Genomic DNA, 26,820 nt, shown 5'->3' with positions numbered 1-26,820 from the left:
TAATAAGAATTCAAATTTAAATTAAATATAGAAATTTATATACAAAGAGTTAAGCATGAATGTTCCAACAAAAAATTTGGATGCATAAAAGGTTGAGCAAGGTAAATGCAGTAAGTTCCAATTTAAACCCTATCTAACATAACTCCAATCAGATGAGAAAATATTCAAGAAGGTCAATGCTTTAAAAGTTGTAAATGTTCAAGAAGGTCACATAAAATAACAGATGAGAAAATATTTTCTATTATATCATGTTTCTGTATAAGGAAATTTACGAGAATAAGTTGTAAAGTAAAATGCACTAAGATTATGTTTTATATTGAGAAGATGACACGCTAGAATGATTTTTTTTCTTTCCATTGTCTCTTGACAGTCAAGGATGATGACATAGGGATATGTGGTTAAGATTATAGCCATCAGACAACCATATCAAAAAGACCTGGGTTTCCAATTTTTCTAAACCAAAGCAATTTGGTTTGCAGGGAACTTAATTAATCATCCAATCCATCTGGATCTAGTATTACCCCTAAATAGAACAACTCTATTTGAAATAGCTAAAAAGGACAGGGCAAAAGACATGTTTTTACTAGGACATGAAGAAATAGATATTTCATAATTAAAGTAAGGAAACATTTACCAAAAAGGCTTAAGCTGATAAGTAAAATGTCTAACAGAAGTATGTAAGCTTTGACATGCCCCTTCCTGTGTGCCACACTTGGTTAACTTGGCTCTAATATAATGCAAATAACAGACATAAAAAGATTAAACTTATAGGTGAAGGCCCAATGGTAGTGTTTAAACTCTGACAGGATATTCATGCACAAGTATAGCCTATTGAAAACATGGTTGTTCATAGTTAAGCGTCATGGTCTTGGAATAAGGCTTGTTAAATTGGGCTATGACTATATTGAAGTTGCAGTGTAGTGAAAATTTATTATAATATTTTCAGTGAACCACATGGTAACAGGTGATGGAAATTTAAAATAATATTTTCAGTGAACCACATGGTAACAGGTGATAAGCACTATGAATCATCTTACCATCAAGTCATTCAATGGCACTTTGACCTTTGAGAGCTGATTTCACACTTATTTGCTTATGGAAGATCAATCTACAAGAAATAACAACATTATTCAAGAAGAGGAAAATTAACCACAAATTCAAGTTCATTTAGAATTAAATTTTTAGAGAACAAGATATAAAAGAAAAGCCAATAAAATAGCAATTCATGTCCTAGGATATAAGAGATGACTTGCTTTCCTTAATAGTTGCATGATCACCCAAATAATGAAATCTATAATATTATTACTTTTTTTGTAATTAGAAAATTTATGCAATCTAATTTTATGAAAAATCATTATTCTTGGGCTGAAACTGCTCAACATGATATATAAAAGAGAATTCATACACTAAGATGCCTTGAACATGATGTTCAAAAAAGTTTGCTTTAGATGATCTCTAAGAAAATATCTTGACAGCAAATATTTCAAGGCAAAAAGTTGAATATTAAAGCAGACAACTTCCAAAAAAAGAAACAAACTTAATTATGTATCATATATAAGCTGAGGTTTAAAAATAATTACCAGTTGCACTTTATCTAATTTAGGACCTCGTGCACTATAGGTACTTTGTTTTCCACAATTTGGATTTGCAACTGCAGCTGAAAAAAGATTCTCAAGTTCTGGCATGTCAATCTAAGCCTTAGATCAAGAGGTAAGCAACTATTAAGTCATAAAATTTTAGGTATAGTAATAGTTTAGTTCATCAAATAAGAAAAGTTTTCTTTAGCAAATAGAACACACTTGGAAGTTTCACCAGACTTTATTGCTTCAGTCCATATACTTCCAGAAACAACTCTTGTTAACTTCAACCAATGCAAAGGTTTCAATTTCTTCGTTTGTTAATTCCTTGAATTGACAGTACGTGACAATCAACCCCTTGAACTAGCAGGAGAAATCAGCGGTGGTGGAGGAACTGAAGTGTGGGAAGCAAGATAAATCTTTGATGCCCCCTTACCAAAAGGAACAGGTGGAGGGGGAGCAGAGTGGATTGGAGGAGAATCTGAGGACAAAATGGCAGCAGGTGGGGGTGGTGGGGGAATTTGATTTGAAACCAAGGAATTAGTATGCTGTCCGGAGCATTAAAGAGAAGGTGGGGGCGGGGATGGAGTATGTCCAACTCTAATGGCAGAGTTCTCCTTTAAAGGTGGCACAAGAAGAGGAGGAGGGGGAGGGGCTGGGGTTCCAACTTCAGTGTCTGATTTATCCTTCATTGGTAGCATAGGAGGAGGTGGTGTGGGTAACGGTGAGGGTGGAGAAGTTCTAGCACCAATATTTAAATTTTCCTTCAATGGCGGCATAGGAGGAGGTGATAGGACTTGGGGCGGAGGTGTCACAATTTCAATGTTTGATTTTTCATTCAAAGGTGGCATGGGAGGAAGAGGTGGGGGTGAAACAGTTTCAGTTCCGATGTTAGATTTCTCCCTCACAGGTGGCACAGGAGGAGGGGGAGGGCGTGAGGGTGAAAGAGGTCTAACTCCAATTTCTAATTTCCCCTTCAAAGCTAGTGTGGGAGGAGGTGCAGGTGAGGTAGTCAATGATGAATCAACCGCAAGGGCTAGAGGGGAAGAAGTAGAAATTAAAGTTTTTGGAGTTCTACTAGAGAGTGTAGTTTTAAGAGGTGGTGTTGGAGGAGGAGGCGGTAGGGATGAAGGTTTGGGAAGGGTTGATGAAACACTCACAACAGGTGAAGGGGAGATGGTAGTATACATTGAAGGTGGTTGACGTGGTGATGGAGGAAGAGCTTTCAAGGCACTAGAAGTTGAAGAAGGTTGAATTGGAATAAGAGGTGGAGGAGTTGGTGGTGAAAAAACACTGTTGACATCCACAGTTTGAGGTCTAAATGGGACAGTCAGTTCTTAAGCTAGTGTTGTGTCTGGGACACTAACAAATGTTATCATCTCATAAGTGACCTTTACTTTGTCATCATGCTTCAAAGGTTTACTTTTAGAAACCTGGGATCCATCTTTATGTCTTGAAGCCATTGTTGATGAATCTTGCAATAAAGATTCTAGTGTCTGTTGGGAGAAATCATATTGACCGGGTGGTTGAATGGAATTCCCAAAATCTTGGGGTTCTTCCTCTTTATTCTCATTTGTAAATCGAAGATACTAGTGGTGAGGACACAAAATGAGACATTGGATCCAAGGATATTGAGCTCTCAGTGCTATCGCACAAAACTGTGCGTGAATCAGTGTCTGACTTTTCTTGGAGACTATTTGATGCAGTTAAGCGTTGGAGCACATTATATGCAAAATCATTTGTGTGATGGGAAAATGCTTCAACTGGAAGGCCCTTCTCTTCAAAGCAAGAAATATCAAGATTGACAATTGAAGCAGCATCATCCATGTCTAAGAAAAGAATCTTCATACAAAAAGTACACTTACATTAGAACAAAAGCACCAACCAATGGTTATGCCAAACAAATGTGGCTAAGATATGTACCTCTGCTCTGAATCCCTTTAAGAATAATTCCTTAGCATCCCACAATATTCATGATCGGGTCAAATATTAGGAGCAGTTTAAAAAATAATAATAATAATAATGATGATGATGATGATGAAAATATAATATAGAGAGGAAAAAAAAAGTTTGTCCTTAACCAAAAAAATATATTATTGCAAAAAAAATCATAAAAAGTAAAATGTCCCAGCAAATTTTAGAGACCTAACCTTGTGCACAACTGGTCTTGATAAACCTATCTAGCACCTCTTAGGTCACCAAGCAGCACGCATAAACAAAAGCAGGCTTAGGTAAACCATCAACATGAAATCAAGACTAATACAGAAGAGATTTCCAAAACTAAACTAACCCACAAGACAATCCTATTTCACAGTCGAATAGAAAAGGTAAGGCTGGATCCTTTCAGTGGCCATTTTAGGAGAATAGTTCCATCAATATAGCCTGTAGAAACATTTGCTTGATGGTAGACAGTTTTGACTTCAATGAATAACTATGCCATATCAAGTACCCACACCTTCTCTTACATTAATACTAACAACTTGGTCCTCATTAAATTTAACAACAAATCTGAAGTATTATTTTGTTGGAGAAAATGTACAAAAAGACAAGAATAAAAAGTTGAAAGAACAATAAATAAATGATTATGGATTTTTTTTAAGGCAGGTATGTAAGATTTATGAGAAGTATACCCAATAACAAAAAGCATATGGGGTATGTTCCTATCCAAACATGAAAGTCTTTCCATCAGTATCAAACATTGAAACTCCACCTCATTTATTCTAGTAATGCATACAAATCAAACTCTAAAGGACAATCATTACATGCAATCCTGCAAATTGTTCATGAGAAGTCCAATCTGAATAAGAATAACTAGAAATGACTATGCATTTATGCCCTTTAAAGACATCCTACAACTGGCTCAATGCTTATACCTTTAGATTCTTTAGAATCCTCATATTTTAAACTCACCTCCCTGAGGCAGTTTAAACGTTTGGTGCTTTGAGGGTCATTCAATGTCCAGATTCTAATTATTCATCGATATCATTTCCTATCCATGCGTGTTTATAATGCTCGTTACACACACGACCTTAAACTAAGAATTAGTAACATGGGTCAAGACAAAATCTTTTTCATAGTCTAATGAGATGAGAACTCTTCAAGGAAACAAAACTTGAATTTATAAAAAGAAGGGTGTATATAGTTACCTGCTTATAAGCCCAGGGAGTTTCACTTCCTTTCATTGTTGCATATAAGACTTTGGTACTTTGATCATCAACATGAAAAGGATCCTGTCCATATATTCGAAATATTGGACTGCACCCACCCTCTCCATCAAAATTAGGAATAAATCTGAGAGTGACCCAATCCAAGGTGAGAGCTCTATCCAAAGGAGACCACTCTGAGTCTATACTCCTCCATGAGATGTACTGCAAATACCTCAGTTAAGAAGGAATTGGATTCACTGCTGAGAGCATATGCAAAAGCTTACGAGGAGCTTGTTTATAAATCATGTCTAAAGTCTTTGTTCTCCACAGTACTGCTTCCTATAAATCAAGAGTGCAGCCAGCGTGAAAGCCAAAACTGGCCAACCACTGTGCTCACAATGCATTATCAACACATTTTGCCTCCCAAGTGAGAGCAAACTTTTGGTAGATCTCAGAAAATGGTGGATGATCTCCAGTGTGAACAATGGCCAACCCTCATAATGCTGGGAGTAGTCCATTATTGTTATATCACAGTCAGCAAAGACCTCAGCGATAAGACTTTTGGTCTTTTCTTCATGGAAATTGAACATTAAGAACTGAGCATCTGGAAAGTGTTCTCATAGTTGATCAACTATTCCTGCTTCATACCCTTTGTAATTTTCTTCTTCCTGGGCATTATCAGTAAAGCAGCTGTTGATAACTAAATTTGCACAAAATGATAACTCATTAATCACCAATGTACATTTCATTTTCAAGTTTCAAATGAAAGAAATCATGTTGGCAATTATCTCTTAATTTAGTTTTTTTTTTTTTTAAAGTACACATAAAAGTTATTATTATTCTTTCATTATAACAGACTATTATACAATATCAAAGAAGATTAATCAGCAAGATACGTAAGTAGACTAGAAATTCTTGAATGAATTAAAAAAAATCAGATAAAAAGGATGACAAAGCCTAATCTGACCAGCTCCAAATGAAATCACAACTTCTACTAACATTATAGATACTTTTTTCTCTCTCTCAAAACTGAAATTTCATAAACTACATTCCCTTCATTTTGCATGTACAAGGAACACAACATTTCGACCACCCATGTGATTTCTTTTTAACAATAACCAACTGATATTGACTATTATGTCTTTTAAGTTCTGGAAGTTTTAATTGTATTAATCTAATCGCTTGAAATCTCTTTCTAGGTGAATCAATATCATAGCAACACATACTGAAATTCGACAAAGTTACATTTCCATGCATTCAATAACTTTTGTCATTCTCAGTATCTTATTCTATGATCAGAAAACTGTTCTCTGTTCCAGCCACATTTTACACATTTTTTTTTCAATTAACTATTCAAAATTCTGTTTCTTAAAATAATCCCAAAAGAACATGCTTTGTTTCTTTATTTCTACGAAATTAAATAGAATTCACAAATCCAATCACTTCAAGTAAATTCAACTAATTGGACTTCTTTAATCTCCCTTCTCCACTAATTTCAAAAACCGAAATTAGACTATGATCAACCAATTGCAAATAAAAGACCAAAAACTTTTTATCCATTACAAATCACCACAAAGTCTTCATTTGCCAGCACATGATATTCAACATCCAATTCAACAACTCTAACATCAGATTAATTTCTTCTTTATAAAACAATAATGCCAATTCATAAGAACGTAATGCAATGAAATTACTATTGAATGATATTCAAATGAAAACCGAACACTGTTTCCTTAATTTCACAAAGTCAATAAAGCCGCATTCACCAAACCCAGCACAAATAATCAAATAAAAATTCAAAAAAAAAAAAAAAGAAATGAAGAAAAAGAACAAACCGTAAATTCGTTCGGAGATCTCTAGCAGTCCATCAGGAGGTTTTCGGTAGAAGAGTCGTTGAAGCAACGCCATTTCACGGCTCGTAACCTCTCAAAGCAATATTCAAACAAACTAATACAATCCCTTAAAGCAATAAACCAACAAAACCCAACTCCCCACCAGCTTTCGAGAGGCTGGGACTCTCCTCTACTCCCTTTCTTTCTTTTCTCCAAAACTGCCTTCCATCTTTCCCAGCTCCCTATTTCTGGTTTCCTTACTGTCGCACACCCAATCCTCTGTTGCCAGCTCAGCATCCAATGTTATCACAGTCTCTATTTTTCCCAACATATCTCTAAACTTTTGCTGCATGTCTGTTGTCCTTTCCACCACTGGAAGGCTGCCATCTGGAGCTCCCCTGTGCTGCAAACTAATATTGTTATTAGCATTCTCACCAACAGCTTTTGGGTTGCTGCCTTCCGTTCCCATAACTTGTTATCTGCTATTGTTATCACTGGTGCCCTCTGTCAGCTTTACCGTTTGCACCATCGGTTTCATCCTTCTTCCACTTCTCTTCTTCTTCACGTAGACCCGAGCTCTAACAGATTATGTTTTATATTGAGAAGATGACACGCTAGAGTGATTTTTTTTTCTTTCCTTTGTCTTTTATGGGTCAAGGATGGTGACACAGGAATATGTGGTTAAGATTATAACCATCAGACAACCATATCAACTAGACCTTGGTTTCCAATTTTCTAAACCAAAGCAATTTGGTTTGCAGGGAACTTAATTTAACCATCCAATCCATCTGGATTTGGTATTGCCCCTAAATAGAACAACTCTATTTGAAATAGCTAAAAAGGAAAGGGTGAAAAACATGTTTTTACTAGAAGGACATGAAGAAATAGATATTCCATAATTAAAGTAAGGAAACATTTACCTAAAAAGCTTAAGCTGATAAGTAAAATGTCTAACAGAAGTATGTAAGCTTTGACATGCCCCTTCCTCTGTGCCACACTTGTTTAACTTGGCTAAAAAACAATGCAAATAACAACTTTACATGAAAAGGTTAAACTTATAGGTAAAAGCCCAATGGTAGTGTTTAAACTCTGACAAGATATTCATGTACAAGGATAGCCTATTGAAAACATGGCTGTTTATAGTTAAGTGTCACGGTCTTAGAAAAGGGCTAGTTAAATTGGGCTATGACTATATTGAAGTTGCAGTGTAGTGGAAATTTATTACAATATTTTCAGTAAACCACATGGTAATAGGTGATAAGCACTATGAATCATCTTACCATCAAGTCATTCAATGGCACTCTGACTTTTGAGAGCATGATTTCACAATTATTTGCTCGCCGAAGATCAATCTACAAGAAATGACAACATTATGCAAGAAGAGAAAAATTAAACACAAATTCAAGTTCATTTAGAATCAAGTTTTTAGAGAACAAGATATAAAAGGGAAGCCAATAAAATAGCAATTCGTGTCCTAGGATATAAGAGATGACTTGCTTTCCTTAATAGTTGCATGATCACCCAAATAATGAAATCTATAATATTATGACTTTTTTTGTAATTAGAAAATTTAGGCAATCTAATTTTATGAAAAATCATTATTCTTGAGCTAAAACTGCTCAACACAATGTATGAAAGAGAATCCATACACTAAGATGCCTTGAACATGATGTTAAAAAAAGTTTGCTTTAGATGATCTCTAAGAAAATATCCTGACAACAAATATTTCAAGGCAAAAGTTTGAATATTAAAGCAGACAATTTCCAAAAAATGAAACAAACTTCATTATGCATCATATATAAGTAGAGGTTTAAAAATAATTACCAGTTGCACTTTATCTGATTTAGGACCTTGTGCACTATGGGTACTTGGTTTTCCATGATTTGGATTTGCAACTGCAGCTAAGAAAAGATTCTCAAGTTCTGACATGTCAATCTTTGAAGCCTTAGATCAAGAGGTAAGCAAATGTTATTTCATAAGATTTTAGGTATAGTAATAGTTTAGTTCATCAAATAAGAAAAGTTTTCTTTAGCAAATAGCACACACTTGGAAGTTTCACCAGAGTTTATTGCTTCAGCCCATATACTTCCAAAAACAGCTCTTGTTAACTTCAACCAATGCAAAAGTTTCAATTTCTTCATTTGTTGTACGTGACAATCAACCCTTTGAACTAGCAAGAGAAATCGAAAGTGGTGGAGGAACTGAAGTATAGGAAGCAAGATGAGCCTTTGATGCCCCTTTACCAAAAGGAATGGGTGGAGGAAGAGGAGCAGAAGGGACTGGAGGAGAATTTGAGGACAAAATAGGAGCAGGTGGGGGTGGTAGAGGAACTGGATTTGAAACTGTGGAATTAGCAGCCTGTCTGGAGCATTAAAGAGGAGGTGGGGGTTGGGGTGGAGGATGTCCAACTCTAATGGCAGAGTTCTCCTTTAAAAGCAACACAAGAAGAGGAGGAGGAGGGGGGTTCCAACTTCAGTGTCTGATTTATCCTTCATTGGTAGCATGGGAGGAGGTGGTGTGGGTAAGGGTGAGGGTGGAGCAGTTCTAGCACCAATGTTTAAATTTTCCTTCAATGGCAGCATAGGAAGAGTTGATGGGGCTGGGGTTGGAGGTGTTACTATTCTAATGTTTGATTTTTCATTCAAAGGTGGCATGAGAGGAAGAGGTAAGGGTGAAGCAGTTCCAGTTTCGATGTCAAATTTCTCCCTCACAGGTGGCACAGGAGGAGGGGGTGGGGGTGAAGGAGGTCTAGCTCCAATTTATGATTTCTCCTTTAAAGCTACAGTGGGAAGAGGTGTAGATGAGGTAGTCAATGATGAAGCAACTGCAGGGGCTAGAGGGGAAGAAGTAGAAATTAAAGTTTTTGGAGTCCTACCAGAGAATGTAGTTTTTAGAGGTGGTGTTAGAGGAGGAGGAGGTGGTGTTGGGGATGAAGGTATTTGAAGGATTGATGAAACACTCACAACAGATGAAGGGGAAGTAGTAGTATACAATGAAGGTGGTTGTGGTGGTGATAGAGGAAAAGCTTTCAAGGCACTAGAAGTTGAAGAAGGTTGAATTGGAATAAGAGGTAGAGGAGTTGGTGGTGAAGAAACACTGTTGACATCCACAGTTTGAGGTCTAAATGGGACAATCAGTTCTTGAGCTGGTGTTGTGTCTAGGACACTAACAAATGTTATCATCTCATGAGTGACCTTTACTTCATCATCATACTTCAAAGGTTTACTTTTAGAAACCTGGGATCCATCATGATGTCTTGACACCATTGTTGATGAATCTTGCAAAAAAGATTTTGGTGTCTATTGGAAGAAATCATATTGACCAGGTGGTTGAATGGAATTCCCAAAATCTTGGGTTCTTCCTCTTTATTCTCATTTGTAAATCGAAGATATTAGTAGTGAGGACACAAAATGGGACATTGGATACAAGAATACTGAGCTCTCAGTGTTATACTCTGCAATTGTGTGCTTCTTTTTATCTTCAAGTACAGAGCTATCTCCCAAAACTGTGCTTGAATCAGTGTCTAACTTTTCTTGGAGACTATTTGATGCAGTTAAGCGTTGAAGCACATTCTATGCAAAATCTTTCGTGTGATCTAACCAATGTACATGGCTAAAGATTTCATGAACTCTAGAAAATGCTTCAACTGGAAGGCCCTCCTCTTCAAAGCAAGAAACATCAAGGTTGACAATTGAAGCAGCATCATCCATGTCTGAGAAATGAATCTTCACACAAAAAGTACACTTACACTAGAACAAAAGCACCAGTCAATAGCTGTGACAAACAAATGTGGCTAAAATATGTACCTCTGCTCTGAATCCTTTTGGGAATAATTCTTTAGCATCCCACAATATTCATGGTTGGGTCAAATAGTAGGAGCAATTTATAAAATAATAATAATAACAATAATAATGACAAAAATATAATATGGAGACAAAAAAAAAAGTTTGTCCTTAACCAAAAAAATATATTATTGCAAAAAAAATCATAAAAAGTAAAATGTCCCCGCAAATTTTAGAGACCTAACCTGGTCACCAAGCGGCATGCATAAACAAAAGCAGGTTTAGGTAAACCATCAACATGAAATCAAGACGAAAACAGAAGAGATTTCCAAAACTAAACTAACCCACAAGATAATCCTATTTCACAGTCGAATAGAAAAGGTAAGGCTGGATGCTTTCAGTGGCCATTTTAGGAAAATAGTTCCTTCGATATAGCCTGTAAATTGTTCATGAGAAGTCCAGTCTGAATAAGAATAACTAGAAATGACTATGCACTTATGCTCCCTAAAAGACACCCTACAACTGGCTGAATGCTTATATATTTAGATTCTTTAGAATCCTCACATTTTAAACTCACCTCCCTGAGGCAGTTTAAAAGTTTGGTGCTTTGAGGGTCATTTAATGTCCAGATTCTAATTATTTATCTATATCTTTTCCTAACCATTCGTGTTTATAATGCTCTTTACACACATGACCTTAAACTAAGAATGAGTAATATGGGTCAAGACAAAATCATTTTCATAGTCTAATGAGATGAGAACTCTTCAAGGAAACAAAACTTGAATTTATAAAAAGAAGGGTGTATAGAGTTACCCGCTTACAAGCCCGGGGAGTTTTGCTTCCTTTCATTATTGCATATAAGACTTTGGTACTTCGATCATCAACATGAAAAGGATCCCATCCAGATATTCAAAATATTGGACTGCAACCACCCTCTCCATCAAAATTAGGAATAAATCCGGGAATGATGCAATCCAGGGTGAGAGCTCTATCCAAAGGAGGTCATTCTGAGTCTATACTCCTCCATGAGATGTACGATACCTCAGTTGAGAAGGAATTGGATTCACTGCAGAAAGCATATGCAAAAGCTCACGAGGAGCCTGTTTATAAATCATGTCTAAAGTCTTCTTCCATGGTACTGCTATAAATCAAGAGTGCAACCAGCATGAAAGCCAAAACTGGCCAACCACCGCACTCACAATGCATCATCAGCACATTTTGCTGCCCAAGTGAGAGCCAACTTTTGGTAGATCTCAGAAAATGGTGGATGACCTCCAGTGTGAGCAATGGCCACCCCTCATAATGCTGAGGGTAGTCCATTATGGTTATATCACACTCAGCAAAGACCTCGGCTATAAGACTTTTGGTCTTTTCTTCACAGAAATTGAGCATTAGGAACTGAGCATCTGGAAAGTGTTCTCATAGTTGATCAACTATTCCTGCTACATACCCTTTGTAATTTTCTTCTTCCCAGGCATTACCAGTAAAGCAGCTTTTGAAAACTAAATTTGCACAAAATGATAACTCATTAATTTCCAATGTACATTTCATTTGCAAGTTTCAAATGAAAGAAATCATGTTGGCAATTATCTCTTAATTTAGTTTTTTTTTTTTTAGTACACATAAAAGTTATTATTATTCTTTCATTATAACAGACTATTATACAATATCAAAGAAGATTAATCAGCAAGATACGTAAGTAGACTAGAACTCATGAATGAATTAAAAAAAAAAGGGATAAAAAGGATGGCAAAGCCTAATCTGACCAGCTCCAATTAAAATCACAACTTCTACCGACAATATAAATACTTTTTTCTCTCTCAAAACTGAAAGTTCATAAACTACATTCCCTTCATTTTGCATGTACAAGGAACACAACATTTTGACCACCCATGTGATTTCTTTTTAACTATAACCAACTGATATTGACTATTATGTCTTTTAAGTTCTGCAAGTTTTAATTGAATTAATCTGATTACTTGAAATCTCATTGTAGGTGTATCAATATCACAGCAATACATACTGAAATTCGACAAAGTTACATTTCCATGCATTCACTAACTTTTGTCATTCTCAGTATCTTATTGTATGATCAGAAAACTGTTCCAGCCACATTTTACACATTTTTTTTTTCAATTCACTATTCAAAACTGTGTTTCTTAAAATAATCCCGAAAGAACATGCTTTTTTTTCTTTATTTATAGGAAATTAAATAGAATTCACAAATCCAATCACTTCAAGTAAATTCAACTAATTGGAGTTCTTTAATCTCCTTTCTCCACCAATTTCAAAAACCGAAATTCGAAAATCGAAATTAGACTATGTTCAACAATTGCAAATAAAAGAAAAAAAAACTTTTTAACCATTATAAATCACCGCAAAGTCTTCATTTGCCAGCACATAATGCCCAACATCCAATTCAGCAACTCTAACATCAGATTAATTTCTTCTTTATAAAACAATAATGCTAATTCAAACAGAACGTAATGCGATAAAATTAGTAGTGAATGATATTCAAATGAAAACCGAAGACTGTTTCCTTAATTTCACAAAGTCAATAAAGCCGCATTCACCAAACGCAGCACAAATAATCAAATAAAAATTTTAAAAAAATGAAATGAAGAAAAAGAACAAACCGTAAATTCGCTCAGAGATCTCTAGCAGACCATCAGGAGGTTTCCGGTAGAAGAGCCGTCGAAGCAACGCCATCTCACAGCTCGTAACCTCTCAAAGCTCCATAAATTGTTCAAACAAGGCACCTGGCGAGGAAGCGCCTTTAGTTTCGACACGCTGAAGCAGAAGCAAAATTAGAAAGAAGAGAAAAAATGAAATTCTGGTGAGTTTGTTATGTAAGGGCGTGTTTGTTTGTTGAGAGAGAAACAAATTAGATTTTTGAAAACCGATGATTCATCAGAGATCTGTTGAGGAGCTGAGAGAAATTATTAGCTGCTAGTGTCCCATTTGGGATGTTCCCTTTTATGTGAGTGTAGCTACGAAGTATTAATTAGAAAACATATTTTAAATGACCTTATGATAAATAAATTTGTTTGATATTCGAAGGGCAAACTAAAGATAGTAAGCTTTCGAAAGATATTGTACTCTTTCAAGATTTCATACTGGGAAAGTTCCTTTAGAATCAACCTTGAAATTGATTCTCATAAATTATTATATGGTGTCCAAGCCATCTTCGGATCTGGTGGACTCGAAAATTATTGAGAACATCTCTCAATCAAGTAGTCAAAAACAAGACAAAACTCACATGTTACCCCCTACAGTTACAGAGTAGGGTTTAATACTCCTACTTCCACATAGTCACATAAAATCCCCACAGAAAATGGGGATTTTAACTTGGAGACGCTGAATCCAAGTGGGTCGGAGCAAAAGAAAGCTGGGACGGGTCAAGGAAGGGTCCGAGTGGTGATGGTTCGGAGTTTTGGGATTGTGGGTTGGATCCTGAGCTAAGTTTTTGGATGATTTTTCGGAGAATTGTGAGTGCGCTTACTTTGTTAAGATTTTTTTTTTTTTTTTTTGGCTTTTTATGGGTTTTTATGAGTTTTTATTGAAGATGAATTGGCATGTTACTAAGAGTGAAGTCCCCGTATGATAACAGTAAATAACATTATGGTTTTAGTCCTCCATAAACATAACATTGGTTTTTATTTATTATTAATTTATTTTTGAATGAGCCTTTTGTATCTGTTCATGTGTATTTGTTAGTTTAACGGCTTCACTTGAGGGGAATTGCTATGTTGCCGGGAGTAAAATTGCAGTATAGTTACTGGAAGTAATGATTTTGGTAGTGCATAATGTCTTTACGAATGAGCGATGAAAGTGATAATGAAATTCAGATCGTAGATGATATCTGTTATTAGTTGGTGATTTCAGCTCAAAGACTGGTGCCAAATTTTCAATGGCAAATGTATGGCTTGTTTTAGGTTTTAGTTGTATTTAGCTTGGTTTTGTGTTGAACTTTGAAATTTATCTATAATACTATGTATGGCTTGAAAATCTTGGAAATACTTGTTTTCTCAATTCAGTGTTGCAGTGTCTGACATATACAGAGCCTTTAGCGGCATACTTGCAGAGTGGCAAGCATCAAAATTCTTGGGAGTGGCTTTCTCTTCTGCTCAGTTCTTTCCTGCTTTTAACTTTCATGAACACAATGAAAACTATATAGGCATGCATATTTCTACATCAATTCTGTGTTTAGGTAAACTTTTATTTGATATGATTGGGTTATAGTTGTTTCAATCTGTTCTACTCACTATAAATTTGGATCATTGCCGTGTCGTATATTTGATTGGTATTAAGTTATGGAAGTAGCCTAAGAAAATCTAAGGTTTATAGAGCTCGTGTTAAAATATATAAGCATGGTGATGAAACCTTTTCTTAATCCCTTGTTATATTTTTGAAATTTTCATGTGAGCATGCATGATATTGAATTTAAAATGACTTGGTGATGTGTCCTTTCTAGCACACGAGTAATTGAAAACGAAGAGATGATGATGGAAGCCTAATTACTAAAGCTTATGTTTGCAGGCCCAAAAAGAAGATAACGGAAGACAGCCCGAGGGAGATTGCAGCCGAGGAAAATAGGGGCAGAGAGCTTGAGGGCAGTTTGGGAAACTCATCCTAGTCATTCAGAGTTGTATGAGGCAGTAAAATAATGCTACAAGGGAATCGTTCAATCAAGGAATAAATTCAGCATAATGGGAAGGAAGCAGGGAGAATATTCTTGAATCTATCGGTATAGATTTAATAAACTATAGAATTTTGTATATGTTTCTAAACTGCATTTATATGGTTCAACAAATTTATTATATAACTTGACTTTAAAACCTTATATTGAAATATAAAAAGTTGACATACGTACATATTACAATACAATTCAACGACAAAAAAGTGTGAGATGATCAATAACAAAGTAGTAGCAAGAGAGCGTCCACATCTCCATAAGATAAAACCATGTCTGTCGCCAATATGGATTCACATACAAAATTGTCGCGAATGCTATAAGCACAACTATGTAGGTCACCACGAAACTTATATAGAAAATGTCCATATCAATAAAATTACTATCATCTCCCTTAATAATTGATGAAGCTTTTGGTGCCAACGATGGTGATTCCAACGGATAGCAACTTTTATTCAATGGCAATCCACAAAGAAATTTATTTCCTTCATAGCTACTCTCTTCAAAGGTTGCAAATTGTCCAATCATTTTAGGTGTTTTGCCTGACAAATTATTGTATGCCACACTGAATACAGACAAAGTGTTTATCTCTACTAGTTCAGAAGGGATATTCCCATTCAAATTATTGTAAGAAAGATCTAAACTCTCAATCTGTTTGAGGTTTCAGAATGTTTTTGGAATTGATCCTGTCAAATTATTATGAGAAAGATTAAGAGTATGAATCCTTGTAAGGTTTCCAATTTGATGAGGAATTTCACCAAATAATTTATTACATGAAAGATCAATTCCAGACATAAATGTGAGCATTTTTGCTTTGTAAGAGTAGGATATAGTTTTAGTAGTGAACTGTATTGACTCTTCAGCTCCCCTTGTCATAACTTCAATGACTTCAACTACAACGAAAAGTGGTAATTCATAAATTAAACTTTCATCATTCTCATTTCCTTTATAGAGGGCAGTAAAATTTAGGCAGGAAGGAATTTTACCATAAAAATTGTTCTGAGAAAGATCTATCAAACGTAATTTTCCCAAATTGCATAATTGAGTAGGTAATTCACCTTCAAGATTATTGTTACTTAAGGTTAAGTAACTTAAGGACGAAAGTTTCCCGATCCAATTAGGAATTTTCCCTTCTAGGTGGTTATAGCTAAGATCTAAGACCTCCAAGGTTGTACTATTAATGTAGAGAGCATCTTTTAATTGTCCCCTTAATCTATTTCTCGACAAATGAACCTGTCTGATATTTGAAAGGCTAAGACAAGGCAGTAAACTTCCAAATATATTGTTCTCTGAAAGATCCAAAATTTCAAGATTTTGACATTGACAAAGTTCCTTTGGAAGTAGACCTTCAAGTTGATTATTAAACATCACTATATCAACTAAATATGATAGATTTCCAAACCATCTTGGAATCTTACCTGAGAGATTGTTATCATAGAGATGTAACACTTGCAAAATAGAGCAATTTAACAAACTTTCTGGAATCTTTCCTCTAAAATGGTTGTCATCCAATTGTAAACTTTGTAACTCTGTCAAGCCAAAATTATTAGAGAAGATTTGGCCTTGCAAATTGTTGTTTGAAAGAATAAGTTCTCTTAGGAAGAAGCAACTTATGACTAACTGTTCAGGTATTTCACCAGATAAGTTGTTGTTTGATATGTCTAGACTTAGCAAGGAACTCATGTTACCAAGAGAAGATGGAATGTTACCATTGAAATCATTTCCAGACATGTTTAACAGTATTAGCCCTGGTAGTTTTGCATCGATATTCATCAGAATTTGACTATGGAAGAAATTTAAGGAGATATCTAGTATTGATAAATTCATGTGAGATTGAAATGATAGCTGGAAACTCCCTAAAAGAGAATTATTAACGAGTCTAAGTGATTTCAATTGGGTATTGTTGTGCAATAGCCAATATGGAAATTCTCCAGTCAAGTTAATGTGAGAGAGATCAACATATTGTAAGTCATGTTGATGGTAAAGAAATTTTGGAAAAGGGCCAACACTTCCATAACCAAATAAATTGATGGTATTTAATTGGAATTTTGGGGTCATGGAATATGACATTGTTTCAACATAAATTTGGTTATTTTCACTCGTGAACTTTTTGAGGTTTGAAAGATTAAAAAATGGATAGAGTGAAATTGGGATTTGAAAAAGATTGTCTGAAATGCAGAGAACTTCAATGGATTCTAGGTTATCAAGAGGAGATGAGGAGATGTTTCCAATAATTTGATTGGAAGATATATTTAATTGTCGAAGTGAAGTCAAATTTGCAAGACATGGAGGTAAGACACCCCTTAAATCATTACAACTAATATCCAACTCTTCCAAATCCATCAGCTCACAGAAGCCTGTAATGAAACATGTCTTTTATTTGTGAAGAATCCAATGTCAATAGAATGTAGAATAGTAATCTCCAAGCTTAAAATTAAAAACCATTTTATGTGTATTAATACTTGTAATTTCTTTATATTCTCATTAGGTCATTGTAGTTATAACTAATTTTGACTTGGGGAGGAGAAAGAATATAAGCAAATTACTAACCTTGGTTAGCCAATGTGCCACTGAGTCCGCAGTGAGACAATGATAATGTTTTAAGAGAAGTTGTCGGCCTAAAGATTTTAGAAAAGCTTGTGTTGAGAGTAGTATATTCCATGTCCAAACTTTCCAAATTTTGTAGATTAAGGGGACCTACAATATTGACAAGAATTTTCGTGAACTTCATTGCACATATAATAAAGTTGAATATATAGCACATTGTAATTAATCTTTTATTTACCTTGAACTTGCGGGATGCCATTGAACTCACAATTCCTCATTGACAAAACTTTCAATGAAGTAAAAGGTGCAACAAATTGTAGAAAGCTTCTAGGGAGCTTAGAACCATCCAAGTACAATTCTTCCAAGCTAGTCAAATTCTGCAACTCTGTTGTAACAGAGCAACATATTTAAAATGACTCTAGGTTATATATATGGAAATTGATCTCAATAGCACGTCACACAATCATGTATATACCTTCAATTTCTGAGAAGCCGTTGAACTCACAACCTTGCATTGACAAATATTTCAGTGAAGGACAAGTTTTAACAATTTTTGGAAAGTTTATATGGAGCTTATTAGAATTCAAGGTCAATTCTTCCAAGCCATTGGTCACATTGTGCAACTCTGTTAAAATAACACTAGATAAGTAATTGAAAAATTGTCAGAAATTTTGTTTTAGCATCATAACTTTAACTTATTTCTTACCTTGAGTAATCTCTATTTGAGTAACATTATTATATGAAAGGTAAAGCGTCTTCAAGGAGGAGAATGACATCAATGTTGATAGGAAAAGGGCAGTTGCATTAGTGGTTTCCATTTCATTTAGATAAAGGATAATCAAGTTCTTCAAGCCTCCATGATCTATACATCAAAAAACTAAATTTATAATCAACAATCTTCAATGTAATATATACCAAGAAATGAAACAGAAATCATTATGTACCTTTGGAGTTTACAAATTGGTCAATCTTATTATTGCTCATGTCCAGTTCCTCTAAATTCTTCAAGGAATATACTCCTAGTGATAAATGAAACAAAATTGATTAAAAATTGATCATAAGAACATGAGGAATTTTATCGTACTTACCTTCAACATCAATAATTCCATTCAATCCAATTTCATTCAAATACAAAGATTTCAATGAAGAGAGATCACTCAAAAATGATAATATTGTATTGCTGAGGTTGTTACCACTTAAATTGATATACTCCAAATTACTCAAACCTAAAAATAGTCAAACAATTTCACAAGATTAAGTACTGTTTAATATATTTAATTTAAAATGTCTAATTATATCATAAATTCAACAAAACAAAAAAGAAAAAGAACAAATATTTGAAATTATGGATTACCTTGAATATTAATGCTCCCGTTCAAATTATTCTCATCTAGATACAATATTTTTAATGAGGAGAGTTTGGCTAGAGATGATAAGATGCTATTATTGAATTTGTTTTTGGTTAAACGTAGTTCCTCCAAGTTTCTTAGCCTTGATAGCCTCTCAAAACCTGCAACTGATCAAACATTTTCAAGCCAATAAATTGCTTCATGTATATAATCCTATAATGTATCACAAAATTATTCCCAGAATATAAGTGAGGACCTTTCTCAATATTTTTAGTAAATGCTTACAAATAATATATGTTGTTGGCTACCAAAAATCTAAGGTTTTGAGCAATTTAATTGCAAAGGAAAAATTTTTAAGGAATTTGTAGATTTTATTAAAATCATATGACACTAGATAGATGTAAAGAAATTAACAGAAAAATAGATATGATGCTAAATATGGAAATAATAAAGTTCAAAGGAGGAAGACAATTGACCTTCATTCTCAACACAACTGTTTATATTATTGCTATCTAAATACAATCTCTGTAGTTGTTGGAAAGGAGAAAACAAAGATGCATTTAGATATCGAGACTCTTTCAGATCCCAATAACTTTCTCCAAAAAGATAGAGTTCGATGACTCTGCCATTGATGTTGTCGCATTCAACCATTTCCTATGCACAGCAATCTGAATTCTCTACCCAATTGTAAAGCTTGAGATATTCGTGATTAGAATCATAATAATTGAAAAAAGGTTTAAGTTGCAGAAGGGCACTTCTCTCTTCATCCAGACAACACTCACCCAAACAAACCAACTTCATTATTAACAACATCAAAATCCACTTACAACCCATTTTTGATCCGTATAATAAACTATATATTGCTAGCTCTTGTGACTCACAACACAATGCCCTCACTCTATTTATATTTCAATAAGACCCTCATTTCTCTTGGATTTCCACGTGTTTTCCATTAATAAAATATTTTTTCTTCTTTTATTTAAAATCAACAACTTTTTAGTAACGCAATTAAAAAGTATTAATACTTTGGTCAACTCTCAGTCTCCAAACAATAAAATATACATTAAATAAAAATAAAACAACTAAAATAAAAGGAAATTAATAAATGAATAATATTATCCATATATACGAAAAAAAAGTAGAATTTTCACATCAATTTGTTAAAGATTGTTTTTATAATAAATATAATTTGTATGCGTAATATTACTTTTTAATATATGCTTAATTATTATAATTTATAATTACTTTGTTTGTCTAATTTAAAAATACCAAACACATTTTGGACGTAAAATTCAAATTTACTGAGTTATCTACCTTTCCATATATGCTGCCTTAGGCAACAATCAACTTTTCATTTTTGCGTTTGTACAGTTTCTTAGACTTTGAGTCAATGTGAATGCAACAATTGCCTCTTTTTCTCGCTTTATTGCTTTAAATTGGAGTTGGCACATTTTGTAGGCATAATTTTCTTTCCATTCCTGTTCTCTCTTTTCATTATCTTGTGAAAAAATTATTATATAAATCTTTATTTGCAGTTTTTTCACCGTTCAGATTAATTAGCAACAGTTATTCTGGATGTAACACTGCAAATTTAAAAATATTAATCTTATTTGTACAAAGTATTTTCTGAGAATGGTTTCGTACAAAGTAATTTACTCAATATAATCTTTTCTCAGCAACTATTAAAAAAATGTTTTCCCTAATAATAATAATATATTATTATATAATTAAATAATTAAAATTTTAATATAAAATAATATCCAATATTATTTGTATATATAGTTTTATATATATATATATAAAGGGTAAATAACACTTTACTCCTAAAATTTTATTAAATAATTTTATACCATATTTTCCAAGTTAATGTAAATTGGTTGACAACTACACTGCTTATTTACTACCCTAGTTAATGTAATTAAAGAAACATATAACGATTTCATAAGATTTTATTTGTATTGATTAAAGCTATACTTTATGAATTTCTTCAATAGTAAATCATGGAAACAAATTTAAATTTTTTTTAATTTATTGGGAGCTTGTACATATTCGATTCACGTTTGTCTTCTTCTTCTTCTTCTTTTTTTTTTTTTTTTTTTTTTTTGAGGCTTTTTGAGTCAATATGAATGCAACAATTGCCTTTTTCTCATTCATATTTGTACTCTATTAATATTCCAATTACATAGACTTAGAAGACCATCAACAACTAAAATAAACTGAAATAAACTATATTTTTTAATTTTGATTTAGTTTAAAAGCTAAAATAATTTTGTTTGGTTTAAAATTTTTTTAATTTTATTTAAAAATATTCTTAAACCGCATCAAATTAGCCGTACACATCCTTATATAAAAATATTTACTTAATGATAATAGTAAAGAAACTATAGGGATAATGTGCAATTGTACGAAAAAACATACAATTAGCAACTAACTGCTTTACTATTAATTAAAAATAGTTGCAAAAACTGACCTATAACAACTAAAATGAATTTAATCACCAAAATTAATTCCATTTTTTAAAAATTAATTTTTTTGGTGGAAGAAAATTATAGGCTACTAAAGTTTATTTTCTACAACTAATTTTTTAGTTGCAAGTAATTATATTTTGACAATTAAATTTTTAGTTGCAAGATAGAGAAAAACTTATGTTTTACCACAAACATTTTAGTTATAAATAATTTCATTTTGGCAACTAAATGTTTCATTGCAAAATTGTTTCATCCTTTTGGCTATTTTAGCAACTAAAATTTTAAATGTAAATATATTTGCTCGGCAACTATAATGTTAGTCGAGGAATGTGTAAATAAAATTAATTTTTTCTAACTAAAAATTTACTTACAATTAATTAGATTTTGACAACTAAATTTTTAGCTGTAAACGAAAGGTAAACCTAATGTTTTGTAACTAATTTTTTTAGTTACAAATAATTATAAATTGTTATTTTAGGAAAAACTTGTATTTTAATTACAAATAATTTATAAATTGTTATTTTACGAAACATACTACCCTAGTTAATGTAATTAAAGAAACATATAACGATTTCATAGAATCTTACTTATGCTGATTAAAGCTATATTTTGTAAATTTCTTTAATAGTAAATTATGAAAACAAATTGAACTTTTTTTATTTATTGGGAGCTTGTACATGTGTGATTCACGTTTTATCTTTTTTTTTTTAGATTTTTGAGTCAATGTGAATGCAACAATTGCCTCTTTTTTTATTTATTATTTCAATTATATTGACTATTGACTTGGAGCACTATTAACTTTTTCTAACAATGTTGTAAACATAGTCTCATTTTCCAAGTCAAGCCAGCTACATGAGAATTTATGGAAAGTAGGCATTACAATTTCATTGGTTATTGACATAAAGGACTATTAAATCTTTCTTAAAGTGATCTTAAATTATTAGACATGACCCATAATGAACATGGGTTCATTTCACTTCTATGGATGTAATCATAAATATTTGAAGTTTACACTTTTTTATTAAATTAAATGAAATACTCCTAATTTTTCAAGTCTATCAACAATCATTATCTAGACCTGAGAGACACTTATTGCATTATGAGTTAAAATGTGGAATTCCAAAAGGCTCCACCATCTTAACAACCATTTACTAAGACTTGTGTGTTTGAAATTATCTTATAAGGGGGCCCAATGCTTTAATTTACTCAATATAATATTTTTCACCTACTGTTGAAATATAAAAAATATTTCCTTAATAATAATAGTAAAGAAACCATAGGGATATTATCTAAGTCTGTGAAAAATTACAGGAAGCAATAGTTTTTGTAACATATTGAATCTTTTAAACTTATAAACCCCAAAACCAAAGAAGTTTAAAAAAACTTTTTTTTTTCTTTTTCTCTTTGTTCAAATTTTCAAGTTTATTGACTCAATTTCAAATCTAATTGTTTTATTTGTGGACTATCTTAATTATGCTTTGAAATGTTATTTAAAAAAAAAAAAAAGCTTACCATGAGGATACAATCAAAAGAAATTCAATAAAAAAGCATGTCTTTATTGACTAAATAACGTATCTAAAATGTCACGAGGAATGAAAGATATATATGAAAATTAATCGAGAAGGCTTGTGGGCCAGCCTAGCAATGGCAAATAAATTTAAAAACAACGGAAATTTTAAAAAATTTAAAATATATAAAACTATATGCAAATCAATTTTGGTAGCATGCCAAACAACTCACAGAGGTGTGACCTACCATGTTATCGGTTGAGTCTTGGGACTTCAAATTTCATGGGTTGACATAGCTCATCAGGGCTTGCATTTTTTGCAAACATTGACCCAACACAACCCATGGCATGGCAGGTCATGAAAATTTTGGTCTGACCCGACCCAACCTGACTTATTGACATGTCTACTTAAGATCGAGCAACCTATAAAAGAAAGTTATGCAATCCAACTTGGAAGATTCACTTCTGAGAGATTTTAACCCCTCAAAGCCAATGGGATTTTGACTTGAAGTTCTTGTTGATATGTATCACATATGATATTTGGAAATAAGTTTCAGTTGTGCAAACTTGTTAGCTATTAAATATTGTTAGGGTTGTGCCCTAGAGCTAATAGGATATGATGTGATTTGTAATATTTTATTCATTGTTAATAAAATGAATTATTTGATTATTCATATTGTATGTGTTTACTTTATGTTTGTACAATCATGTCATTTGAATGGTAGAATTGCTTCAAAGGGATCAGACAATTGATTGTGGAAATCTTATGTACACATTAAATGGTCATTTTAGAAACGTACATAATCTCAACATTACTTTAACCAAACGCACAAATAATGATAGGATTATCATAGTGTTAAACAAATCCACCAAATCATAGTGACAGTTCTCACATATCAAAGCTATTTGCCAACAGCGTGATATAACACATGGGTGTAGTAGGCCTGTTCACCGAACAAACCCAATATAAGGATTTTTGTATAAATAATTGTTCTAGTGTCTGTGAAATATATCATTTAACTTATGGGTACATGTGATCTTTAAACTTGAGATCATTAAACCGTCTTATATAAGCATTAATATGGTTTGATGGCACTTAACATGTCGTTATAAAATGGTAACCATAAAGGTGGTGGTTGAACATATTGAGATTAACATAAAGGTTATGGTAGATCAATAGAAGATTTGTCACTCTTAAACATAGTAGAATATATATCTTATGAGTATATTGATAGACATCGCTAACCATGCGAATCTGTGGTCACAATAGGATGAAGTTGAAGCCCGATTCAAATTGTTTAGTTGTTAATAGACATTGGTTCATATTAAAGAGTTATTGAGATAGATATTATATAAATCTTCATTTGGAATTCATTCACCATACAGATTAATTAGCAACATTTATTGTAGATGTGACACTGTAAATTTAAAAATATTAATCTTATTTGTATGAAGTATTTCCTGTGAAAGTATTTTGTACAAAGTAATTTACTCAATATAATCTTTTTTCACCAATTATTAAAAAATAATAACAATAGTAATAAAAGAATCTATAGAACAATGTAATTACTAATTAGTAACTTAGATGGAAAATTATGAACTCATCAGTTTGATAACATTGAACAATGTAATCACGAAGACTGAAGAAGTTGTCCAATGCAAGTATATCTTGAACGCTTTTCTTCATGAATCTTTCATCCTAAAATGAGATCTGCTTAAGGTTTTTTGAGGTTTTATTAAAACTTTAATTTGTCTTCTGTTGTTAATATTGCTTTTCAATATTTCTATAATTTATTTTTAACAAATTTTATTAAAGTAACATTTCTTCAAAATATTTGAGTTTATTCAGATCGTATCGGTTATTTTCGTATGAACTCTAACACTCTAATTTAATTTCGACTTATATCGGTTGATTCGAAATAAATTTCATATAAAAAAACTTAATCTTAACCGATTTTTTTATATCGAATTAACAAGTTGTGTTAAAAATTGTCAATCCTATCACTTGGGTAAATGTGAACTTTTTTATTTTCCAAGTTAATGTAAACTGGTTGCTTATTTACCACCCTAGTTAATGTGAAAAAACATATAATGAATTCACAGGATCTTACTTGTATTGATTAAAGCTATTTTATGAATGTCTTCAATAGTAAATCATGAAAATAAATTGAACTTTTTATTTATTAGAAGTTTATACATTTTTAATGCACGTTTAGTCTTGGTAATTTTTTTTCTAAGACTTTTGAGTATATATTGGCTTAAAAGACTATCAACTTTTTCTATCAGTACTATGAGCATAGCCTAAATTTTCCAAGTCAAGCCCACTATTTGAGAATTTTTGGAAGCAAGGCATACAGGTTCATTGGTTGTTGACATAAAGACTATTAATGAACATGATTTCTTTTCACTTTTATGAATGTAATCATGAACATTTGAAGTTTAAACATTTTTATTTCTAAAAATTAAGAGCAATACTCCTAATTTTCCAAGTCTATCAATGATCATTGCTTGGACTTGTGAAAGATTGATTGCATTATGAGTTCAAATTTGGAATTCCAAGAAACCTTCACCGCCTTAAGAACCATTGACCAAGACTTGTGTTTGAAAGAATCTTATAAGGAGGCTCATTGCTTTAATTTATTTAATTTAATCTTTTTCACCCACTATTAAAATATCAAAATATGGTGTGTATAAATTAGTTCAAATAGTAAAATCAGATAGAATTATTCAAAAATTATTTTTTTTGGTTTGGTTTGGCTCATAAAACAGTTTGATTTCGATTAATAAATTTTGGAAGAACAATTTACGATTTTGGTATGCAATTTAAAAGTTTTCAAACCAAACCAAACTGTAAACTGTATTTTTTAATATTATGTATAGACTAAAACCATTTCTCACTCATATGCTAAATTTATCAAAACATTTGTCATATTTTTTTAATAAAATTATTGAAAAGGCAAAAAAACCCTCAAACCAAATAACACTTTGTCCCCAAAATTTATTAAATAATTTTTTATATCACTAATTTCAATTAAAAATAAAAAAATTATAACTATAATATAAATAAGGGTGTCAATGATGTATAATCTATGCTTGGGAGTGTTTTGTAATTTTTGTAAATTTTGGAGGTGTTAATGATTTTTTCAAGTGTTTTTGTTAATTTAAAAAGTTTGAAAGTATTTTTGAAACTTTTTAAATTTCAATATTTCTTTCAATAGATTCATAAGTGACAGTTACATTTCAAAGAATTAAATAAAATATAACATATATATATTATTTTATTTACACATTTATTTTATATGTATTTTATATATTCATTTCATGTTATATATAATTATAATTCAATATTATTTATTAGGCCAAATGACTGTTTCCCACCTCAGTTTTGACAAAATGATTATTTCCCACACATTAAGCTTAGAAAAGCCAATTTCCCACCCTTATGTTAAATTTCTTAACAAATTTTGTTGACTTTTTTATAAAATTATCGAAGAGACAAAAAAAATATAAAGTTAAATTACATTTTACTCCTAAAATTTTATTAAATAACCCTAATTAATTTCAATTAAAAATAATAAAAAATCATTAATACAAATATAGATCGTGATGTTAATGATATATAATCATATGTTTGAGAGTAAATTATAATTTTTAAAAATATTGAAGGTGTTCATGAAATTTTAAGGGTTTTTTAATTTGAAAAAAGTTTGGGGCTTTCTAAAATTTTTAAAATTTCAGTATATCTCTCAATAGTTTCAAAATTTTCAATTATATTCCTAAAATACACAATAAATAAGAGATGTAAATGTTATACTACAAACGATTGAGATTATATTATATTTTAAAAAAATATAAGATAGATATGATAATTTCCCAAATAAGATTGGGAATACACTCATTTACCCATAGCAATTTAAAA

The 26,820-nt window shown here is 32.2% G+C and overlaps 1 protein-coding gene and 1 pseudogene across 1 annotated transcript; both read right to left on the bottom strand.

The window, feature by feature from the left end:
• Positions 1–13,422, bottom strand: LOC123200266 (annotated as a pseudogene).
• Positions 13,423–15,693: 2,271 nt separating this feature from the next.
• On the bottom strand, positions 15,694–16,761 carry LOC123200265 (receptor-like protein 1). Its single transcript, XM_044615408.1, has one exon. It carries the CDS (start codon positions 16,759–16,761, stop codon positions 15,694–15,696), a length of 1,068 nt encoding a protein of 355 aa, XP_044471343.1.
• Positions 16,762–26,820: the final 10,059 nt, after the last annotated feature.

This window comes from Mangifera indica, chromosome 17 (genome assembly GCF_011075055.1).
Source record: "Mangifera indica cultivar Alphonso chromosome 17, CATAS_Mindica_2.1, whole genome shotgun sequence".
In the NCBI taxonomy this organism is placed as follows: Eukaryota; Viridiplantae; Streptophyta; class Magnoliopsida; order Sapindales; family Anacardiaceae; genus Mangifera; species Mangifera indica.
Note: the sequence above shows the minus strand (reverse complement) of the source record. Positions and strands in the feature narration are given on the sequence as shown.